Below are 9,598 nucleotides of genomic sequence, written 5' to 3' on the forward strand. Positions count from 1 at the left end.
CAAATGTTTTGAGAAGCAAAGTTTTAAAGGTACCGAGTGCTAGCACTAATTGAACAGCTCACTTTGCAACAGTGACACACATGTCCCCGAGGTAAGAAAGTTCTTCAATCCACCTAAAACACCTACCACACCCAGCTTTCATCACCCTTTGGATGAGTGCCAAATGAGGCATTCACGTCATGTGTAGGAGAGAAGTATTCAGGTGAAACTAGGTGCTTAAGAGGATTGAATCACTAATACTAGTGTATTATTACTAACAACTACGTGTTTGGGAGTGTGTGCTGGACAAACTGAAGAATGTGAGGTGTCATAATCAAAAATGTTCCTCAAAAACTGTCACATGTGTCTGCTTAAAAAGTTGAACTGGCCTTTGTTCATAAGGACTTTTAAATTAAACAATTATTTGGTCATTATCTAAGATAGAACCTTTATTAGCAGGTATTAGCACCCTCAGACTTTTTATGATGTTTTTTGTCATAAATCATGACACAATCGAAACCATCCACCTCTGTGTTGTGTTTTTAAATGCTCACCAAGAAAGGTATTACATAAATTTTAGTCTTAATTAAAAGAAAGAAAGAAAGATTTTTGTAATTTTTGTTTTGTAATTCCAGTATTATCAGAAACATGTCTGATTTATTCGTTAATGCAAAATAAGTAATCAGATTAAATTCCCATTGTACTGTCGCAACACGCCTTGACCATTCAGGATAAACCTTGCGTGTAGCCTGGCAACCAAACTGTGAGTGTGCCAACAGCTAGTCGAGCTGGGAACCTAGAAACTAGCGGTGCACTCTTTAGGAATTTCACGGGCACTGGTAAAGTTTTTCATATAAGTGGGAAAGCACGTTAGCCAAAAGGACTGTGATACATTTTTAGGTGCACAAAAAAGGAAAGAAAATAAAAAAAGAATGTAGTGTGGAAGTGGAAATGTAAAATTGCAGTTTTAGATGGTCAAACGTGAATAGTTTGGATTCACGCGGTCCATTTTGGAGACTTTCATATTGTTTTTCATAACAAACAATGGGCTGCTCGGAGATATTACAGACCAGAACAAAATGGACATAGGACTCCACCTTTCTCCGCCTGCTATCAGCAGTCATGAGTAACCTGAGTGGGGGGGGGAGGAACCGCCCAGCGCTGTAAAACTTCGTCCTACCCCTCGGACGGTCAAAGTGTAAACGCAGTTAACAATAGGCTGCAGATGCAGTCAAACTGAAGCCGAACTCTTACTCGAGGATTGACAACGTTTTGTTTTATTTCTACACGCGATGGGATCACTACTGAAAAGCAGCATTTTTATTCTCCTGGCGTTCTTTCAAGCTGTAAGTAACACATTCAGTACGCGCAATGTATTGCTACGCATTTAGTGTCAAATGGAGAAAAGCGGATCTATACAGGTGTGGCTCTGGCTTGTGGTGTGTATGTGAGCGCTAAAGATGCCGAAGATGATATGTCCTTAATCTTCCTGTTAAAAAAGAGAAAGAAAAAAAAGAGAAGCGTTTTCATCACTTTTATCACTTTTATTCGAAGGTCACAGGACAGTTCATTTGGTTTATTTCGCCATACGGGACGTGGGAGGAAAGTTTCGGGGAACAAAGTCTTAATCAGGTCCACTTGTAAGGCAGACGTAATGATTACATTATTAGATATTCTGCTACATCATAACACAGTGGGAATAATGTGCAGCAAGTGGGGTGGACTTCACATTAGATAGATAGATAGATAGATAGATAGATAGATAGATAGATAGATAGATTTGTATAATAATGTGCCTTTTCCTCGCTTTTTGTTCATTTGCAGCTTGTTCCTGTGGGAGCAGAAGGAAATGGACGACTGCTGCACAGGCAGAAGAGACACTGGATCGCACCGCCCCGAAAGCTAATTGAGAACTATGATTACACCGGCCTTGATTGCGTTGCTAGAGTGTGTATTTATTTTCTGAAGAATTCCATTGTAAAATTAATGTTTTTCATCTTACAAATATAAATATACATATTTATATGTATATTATTTTCCACAGTCATACAAATATTTTTTTTATGCTGGCAAAGCAACAGTTTAATGCGTTTTAATGTATTTTACTGTGTGAAACAAATCATTTTCAAGAGCTGCATGTCCTTCAGCCACCTTTGCTTTTCACTTACTTGCCTTTAACAAGCATATGTGAGAGTTGCTTCAGAGGCAGACACTGGCAGACTGCCATGTTCATAATGAGTCAGTTCAGACACAGAGACAAATGACAGATACTGCTTTGTGTGCTTTTTTTTTTTACACAACCCTGTTTATTGTTCTAAAGTGTATTAATCTTCATAACTCACCTACTAATGTTAAGTAACGGCAGAGTTTAACTGATGTATGCACAGATGGTCTCAAAGCAGTCTGAATGAGAACCTGCAATATTTGTCATGCTTATATTTATCATAAATATATTCTACTATAATTATGATTTTAAAAATACAACTTTTTAAATATATGGTATAATATGTTCAGTAAATGTTTTCTTACATTGTTAACTGAAGGTTTTGGCCTTCCAGATGGATTCATTCTGTTTGTGTATCTGAATTTCAGATTCGCTCTGATAAGGAGGAGTATGCGAAGATGCTCTACTATATAACAGGGCCTGGCGCTGACCAGGACCCTATTGGTAGATTTCGTATTGACCATAGCACCGGCTGTTTGAGAGTCTATTCCATTCTGGATCGAGAGGAGATTGCCTTCTATCGTGTAAGAGTCAAATCCTCTTTATAAAGAGCCATGAGCTACAAAGTGAATCAGTTTTTAATACAGTTGTGCTTTATAGTTAAGAGGTGTGGCAAGATACACCAATGGGACCCAGGCTGAAAACTACATTGACCTTAATATCACCGTTGATGATGAGAATGACAACGCGCCAGTCATTCAATTACAGCAATTTGGATATGTCAATGAATCTAGTCGATCAGGTATGTTAAGATTTGTTTGTGTCTTTTTTTATTTGATGGATCACAAAAACAATCCTGTCCTTAACTGAATTCATTTACCGGAGTTGCTATTTTTCATTTACCTTCGATTTCCTAGGTGTTGTTATCATGAAAATAATCGCTACTGATGCCGATGATGAGAGAACAGAGAATGCCCAGCTCTCATACAGCATTGTTGAGCAGGCTAACACAGCTGGGTTGTTCTGGATGAACTCTCGCACTGGAGAGCTCATGGTTCAAAGTACCTCACTGGATCGGGAGGTGAGCTCATTTATGACCTTTTAGGTATTGTGAAAATCATCTTGCGCCTCTACAATTGCGCCTCTATTTAATGGAAAAGCTTGCAACTCACAAGACTGTAGTCAAATCAGTAACAGTATGTAGATTTTGTCACAGCCCCCAAGTTCATCGTTATAGTACGACCTCATATTATAAACGTAATTTGTAAGAAATTAGTCAAATTTTATTCACCACACTGCATGTACATATTCCAACATATTCATCTGTGAAATAATCATTTCTAACTTTTGTTTTTAGAAACAAGATACATATAAGTTAATGATTAAAGTCTGTGATTTAAATGGACGCCCAGGAGGACGAACGTCAACTGGAGAAGTCGAGATCCGACTTCTCGACATAAATGACAACATTCCAACGCTGGAAAAAGAAATAGTAGGTCTTCCACCTTTACCACATCCAGCCCATCTATTCTTGTGTAAAGGTTTTCTTGTTTTTTGTTTTCATAGTGGTCAACAGTAAGCTTTTTTCAAAAACAGTTGTTGTTCATGTGTACTTTATTTGCAGTATGAAGGGCGTATTGAAGAGAACACTGTCGGTGTGGAAGTTATGAGGATAAAAGCCATTGATATGGACCTAATTCACACAGACAACTGGCTGGCTGCTTTCCAAATTGTTTCAGGCAATGAGGGAGGTTATTTCGATATCACTACGGATGAAAAAACCAATGAGGGAATTATCATGGTTCGGAAGGTAAAGAGTGCTGTGTAAATTAGAGGTAAAAGGAAAAATGTGTTTCGACCAGCAGAGTCAAAATTCATGGATTACCCTTTTATATACAGGCTCTCGACTATGAGGAACTGAAGGTGATGAACTTGCGTGTCATGGTTTCCAACAAAGCAGCGTATAATTTTGGCAGCAGTCAGTCTGCGACAGGGGCAACAGGTATCAAAACCTACCCAGTCACAATTAATGTGGTCAATCAGAAGGAGGGACCTCGTTTCCAACCAAGTGTAAAAGTGGTGACTGTCTCAGAGGAGTACACATCCACCTCCCTCAGCAAAATCATAACTAATTACGCTGCTATTGACACTGACACACAAAAGATTGCCACCAACGTGAGGTACAGTTAAACTGAAAGTGTCGCCTGCGCATATATCAACCGATTCTTACACTGAATATGAAAAGTTTATTTTTGTTCTTACATTAATTTACGTGTGTTCTTCAAGGTATGCCAAACACCGTGACATTGACAACTGGTTGATTATCGATGAAAAGACAGCAGACATCAGGCTGAGTAAACTCCCTGACCGAGAGTCCGTGCACTTGATCAATGGAACATATTACGCAGAAATTATATGCATCAGCAATGGTGAGTTCTGTTAACACGGCAGCAAACATCAGTCTAATCAGGAGTAATATCGTACCCAACAGATTAATATTGATCTTACATTCCACTGGCTTTCAGATCTGCCCTCAAAAACTGCTACGGGGACCATAGCTATTCAGGTGGAGGACTTCAATGATCACTGCCCAAGACTGACCTCCAAAACTCAGACCATGTGCCTTCAGGATAGCGTGATCTATGTCACTGCTGTAGATGAAGACCACTTCCCCAATTCATCACCATTTGAATTTACTGTGGTTGAAGAGAGCACCACAGGGAAGTGGAGAGTGGAGCATTTTAATGGTAATGCCATGTAAACAATCACTGTACGGCAAAATCCAGCAAACGCTTGTTAGATCAACCGTCTGAGCTTCCTTTGAGAGTAAAGGCATTTATGGACAAATTGTATATTGTGTTTTAGAAAAAAAATTGTTTCTTTCTATTTTTTTAAGCATTTATTTTGAGTGTTATCCATGTGCACTTCCTTACACGTTGCAAGACAAAAAGTAAACACTTTGTGCAGTATTTTTTTCTTAATTTACTCATTTCTTTCTTCAGAAACTACAGTCATTCTGCGAGAAGAAAACTATGTGTGGCCTGGCGTCCACAAAGTGACACTGAAGATCACAGACCAGCAGGGAAAGTCATGTGCTGATGCTCAGATAATAGATTTGACTGTATGTACCTGCAATAAAAACACCAAATCCTGTGTGTCGCGCTCTACGTCGACTGCAACTTTTGGAGCTGCGGGTATTCTGCTGATGTTGCTGGGACTGCTGCTGCTGCTCTGTGAGTAGAGCCCTTGTCCTTGTTTGAGGATTTTACTCTTCCTATTTTATGGGGGGGGGGTGTTCTCCATGCTTTCACTTAAAAGGTTGCCTAATCATACATGTTGTAGCAGGCCTAGTGAGACTGACTAATGTGAGTAGTTGTGTCACGCACAGATGCCGGTTTTTTCATAAATACATTCCTTTCCTGTTAAATCTGTTTATTCAGTTAAAGTAATTCATTGATTATTGGACTTAATTTGATCTAATCAGTCGAGCCTATTTTGATCTAGTGGGAAATGTGCCTGTTTTTCAGTGGTGCCTCTCCTGTTGCTCGTCTGCCTGTGTGGGAGTACAGCGGCTATCGGCGATTTCAAGTCTATTCCATACGACACAAAGCAACAGCTGATCTCATATCACACTGAGGGACAGGGAGAAGACAAGGTATTACTGTAGTTTTGATGTGTGCAGGCACCTTCAACTCTGAACGTTTGATAATCAAATTTATCTGACTGGATCCCACACTTCTCTTGCAGGAGGTTCCTCTTATGCATGTCCCAGTGGAGGTTGATGGTGGTGCAGTGACTAAGGATGTCAACATGTTTGAGGGACATGGATACTTTGGAGGGCTGGCTGAGTTAGGAGGAGGAGCAGGTGGAAGAGGGCCCTATAAAGGCAGTGCTATATACACATCCAATATGACAGCTGACAACATGAACCTGTACAACCAGTACAAATACTCCAGTGGACAGAACATGGACTTCCTGAATACAGGAACGATGGCCAGACAAGATATGAATTTCTCTCAATACAGAGGTGGGGCATGGGATGGCATAGCTCTAGCTGAGGAATTTCTATGGGACTACTATTCAAGAGTAAGTGATCCCTAAGTTAAGTTGAAATTGCAGTCTTTCAGGTCAGATAAAGACATTATGTCTGAAGCTGTAATATATTCTTTTTCATCCCCACTTCTTTGCAGAAATCCGATCATGCTGCACAGCAACCTCAGGTGAAGGACAGTATGCTGATCTACAACTATGAGGGACAAGAGTCGCTGGCAGGTTCTGTAGGCTGCTGCAGCCTTCTTGAAAATGATGATGATCTTGCATTCCTTAATGACCTCGGGCCTAAATTCAAAACCCTGGCTGAGATTTGCCAGGGATCAACCATGGTCACTGAATCTGTAGATGTGGCAGTTTCTTCCACTCCAGTCAGACCCGTCTCTCCTTTCAGGCCTTCCACATCCACACACACACATGTCCGTAGTCACACGGAAACCATCAGGGACAGGGATCGCGTCAATATTAACACCCTAAATACCTCCAATGTATCATCCGGCTCTTCTACCGTTATCCAGGAGGAACGTATCACTGGGAGAGCACAGAGTTCAGCAACTCTTCCCAATGTACACGTCCAGGACAACATAGTGATTCCCAGTCAGACACTGCTCATACAGCAACCTGCTATGTACTATGCTGCTACGCCCATGTACGTAGTCGAGTCCAAGCCCCAAGTAATGCTTGTGGCAGGAGGCACGCAGCAGGCAGTGGGTTCAGTAGGCCAAGCTGGGCTAGGTCATGGGCTGGTGCAAGTCGGTGGCCTCCAAAGTTCCCAGGGTGTGGTACTTGTCGATAGACAGGGAGGAATGGGTGAAGCAACAGGGCAGGCAGCACAAGGACTTTCACGAGGAACCATCTCCAGGTCTAGACAACTATTAGTGGTGGGGAATGGATCCTCAGGAGGGGAGCAAGGTGTGCATTTAGCGCAGGGCGTTGTGCAGACTGGACAAAGGTCTGCAGAGCAGGGCTTTGAAGTCCGAAGTGTGCCAGTGAAAGCTCAGGGTTTTTCAGTGGAGTCGCACAGTTCTCTAGGGTCAAATGAGGAAGCTAAGCTGACAGTCACACCCAAGTCACATGGGACCAAGAGAGTGGTTGTGCAGCAGAAAAAGGTCTTGGTGACAGAGAGAAATTTGGAGTCTAGTTCAAGAGCTTAGAGCAACCATTTTCTGTAGCCTCGCTACAAATATTACTCCTGTTTTGACATGTAATGATATACTGACTGGACTGGAATGTACTACAGTACATCAACATGCTGTATTTCTATTAATGCAGATTATTAATTGCGTTATAAACTGGAGTTTGGTCTGCTTGATTTAAAGTCTTATACTGTAGGTTCTCATCCACCGACCTGAGAAGTTAGTATGTAATACAGACTGTAAGGTGCACTTAGCCATCAGAGGCTGGAATTTCAAACTGAAACTGGTTAAAATAACATCTCCTCTTTTTCTATACCAAGCTTGTATTTGTTTTGAATGGTATGTCAAAATTCAGTTCTGTCAACAGCAGGGGAATACAATACAGTGTTGACTATAGAGAGGAAAAAAAGGGTAACATTTCTACACAGTCTTACATGACTTGTGTTATTAGAACCCAACCGAGGGGAAAAAAACAAAACATTGAGTGCACTTAACAGACCTATATGTGCTACATTTTTTCAGGTACAAAACTAATATGGCTTCGGGGCAGTAAAACAACTAGTCCTAAACCAGTTTTACGCAAACTTTACTTTCTCTTTTTAAAGGACACAAAGTAAAAACAAGTCTACACCCTTACCTTGGGCAGCAATAGCTGTCAGATCATTGCATCTCCTGTCTATCCAGCCTGCCAAGCTGCTATAAGAGCAGGAACTGCTGCACTGTTTTTAAGTGGTTACGGTACTGAATTAGTCAATAGCCAGAAATCACATGCATGAACTTGATATTCAATTAAAGCGCAACAGATGGGTCTAAACAGATACATCCACACTCCAAAAAAAACACAACGTGAGCGCTATAAATCATAGTAAAGACTTTTTGCAATGAAAATTCCCACACAAGAGTGTTCTCTGCTTAGCGATAATTTTTTAACATATAATGTACATATAATTAGTCTTCAAACGAACACGGTTTTTCGCAGAGGGAGAGGCTGTAGATTTTTCATTTATCTTTAAAGGCTGTCAATATTAGATTTATTGCACAGACTGATGTATTATTTTAGTGTGTTGTGATTTTTAAGGTGCTTAATTTGTACATTGGTATATTTGTTTAGCCATGACTAAAGTTGTCGTGCTAACTGTTAGATCGTTCGCCTACTTCATAATGTGTTCAGAAGCTGTACAGAAACTAGATAAATACTGAGTGTGCTCAAATAACACATCCTCTATTTGAATTGTTGCACTATTTTTATATTTTTCCTGAAAGTATGCATTTTTTATATATATATATATATAAGTATTAATTCCATGAGATCTAAGTGCCAAAGCTGAAGAAATGTGTTTTGTGGGATCATTACCAGATTGATTTTGTGTGTGTGTGGCTGTGTGTGTGTGTGTGTGTAATGGGATGGGATGAGCTTGCCAGTTTAATGCTGCTGTTGTTGCTACTGACCTGTATTTTTAAACCTGCTTTCTAAAATGCTGTAAGAACATAGCAGTGCAGTGCTAATCCACGGGGATAATGAAGATGTTTTTATTTTAAGGGGTTTTTCAACTTGTATCACAATAAACTCAAACAGAAAAGAATCTGCTTGACACGTTTTACTTTCTGATTTCACACATGACACGATTTATCGTACATCTTTGAGTTAAAAAAAAGTTAAGAACTATGTTTCAGAAATTACTTGCATATCACCCTAACTGTTCTTTTTACAACATTATAAGCTTTTGGATGTCATGTGATATGCAAAATTATACTATTTGCCAGATAGAATGAAAATGAGCATTAATTGGTATTTCATTGTTATTGTTAAGTTATTTATATAAACATATTTGTAATATATTTTATTATATATTTCATATATAAACAATTTAGTTTCAGATTCTTTGGTTACATTTGAAAACGTTTATACAATAGTAAACATAAATGGAAAAAATAGTCCTTATTTGAATCTGACCATAAGCTGATATATATTTCTACATAGTTTGTTAATTGAAAGAGACAGTGTATGTAAAGCAATTCTTCAAAGTTAAAAACTTTTTTTCCCCAATAATGTGTTTTAAGCATATGGCTTGGTGATCACCAACAAATTAACTGCATATTTGCATGTCAACTAAAACATGCCACAGGTAGAGACTTTAAAATGTAAGCATTAGTTTCAGGGTTTTCCAACCCGACAGGAGTGTTTCTGCATAGAAGGGATACAACAGGTTTCTCTGTGGTTGACTGACAAAGGTTCATTCATGCTTCACATAAACAGAGGAGAAAGTAA

The 9,598-nt window shown here is 39.5% G+C and overlaps 1 protein-coding gene across 1 annotated transcript; it reads left to right on the top strand.

Moving 5' to 3' along the window:
- The first annotated feature begins 925 nt into the window (after positions 1-925).
- Positions 926-8,158, top strand: LOC102296004 (desmoglein-2). Its single transcript, XM_005912693.3, has 14 exons — positions 926-1,325; positions 1,804-1,926; positions 2,572-2,727; positions 2,804-2,945; positions 3,061-3,224; positions 3,501-3,635; positions 3,768-3,953; positions 4,043-4,323; positions 4,430-4,572; positions 4,669-4,890; positions 5,146-5,376; positions 5,671-5,798; positions 5,891-6,229; positions 6,334-8,158. Exons 1-14 carry the CDS (start codon positions 1,272-1,274, stop codon positions 7,345-7,347), a joined length of 3,318 nt encoding a protein of 1,105 aa, XP_005912755.1. The 5' UTR covers positions 926-1,271; the 3' UTR covers positions 7,348-8,158.
- The last annotated feature ends 1,440 nt before the right edge of the window (positions 8,159-9,598 follow it).

Source organism: Haplochromis burtoni, unplaced genomic scaffold (genome assembly GCF_018398535.1).
Source record: "Haplochromis burtoni strain Fernald_Lab_line unplaced genomic scaffold, NCSU_Asbu1 Contig_3, whole genome shotgun sequence".
Lineage (NCBI taxonomy): Eukaryota > Metazoa > Chordata > Actinopteri > Cichliformes > Cichlidae > Haplochromis > Haplochromis burtoni.

Coding starts and splice junctions, on each gene's coding strand:
- LOC102296004 (XM_005912693.3), top strand. CDS start 1,272: ATGGGATCACTACTGAAAAGCAGCATTTTTATTCTCCTGGCGTTCTTT. Junction 4,891..5,145: donor GAGAGTGGAGCATTTTAATG/GTAATGCCATGT, acceptor TTCTTTCTTCAG/AAACTACAGTCATTCTGCGA. Junction 5,799..5,890: donor AGGGACAGGGAGAAGACAAG/GTATTACTGTAG, acceptor CTTCTCTTGCAG/GAGGTTCCTCTTATGCATGT.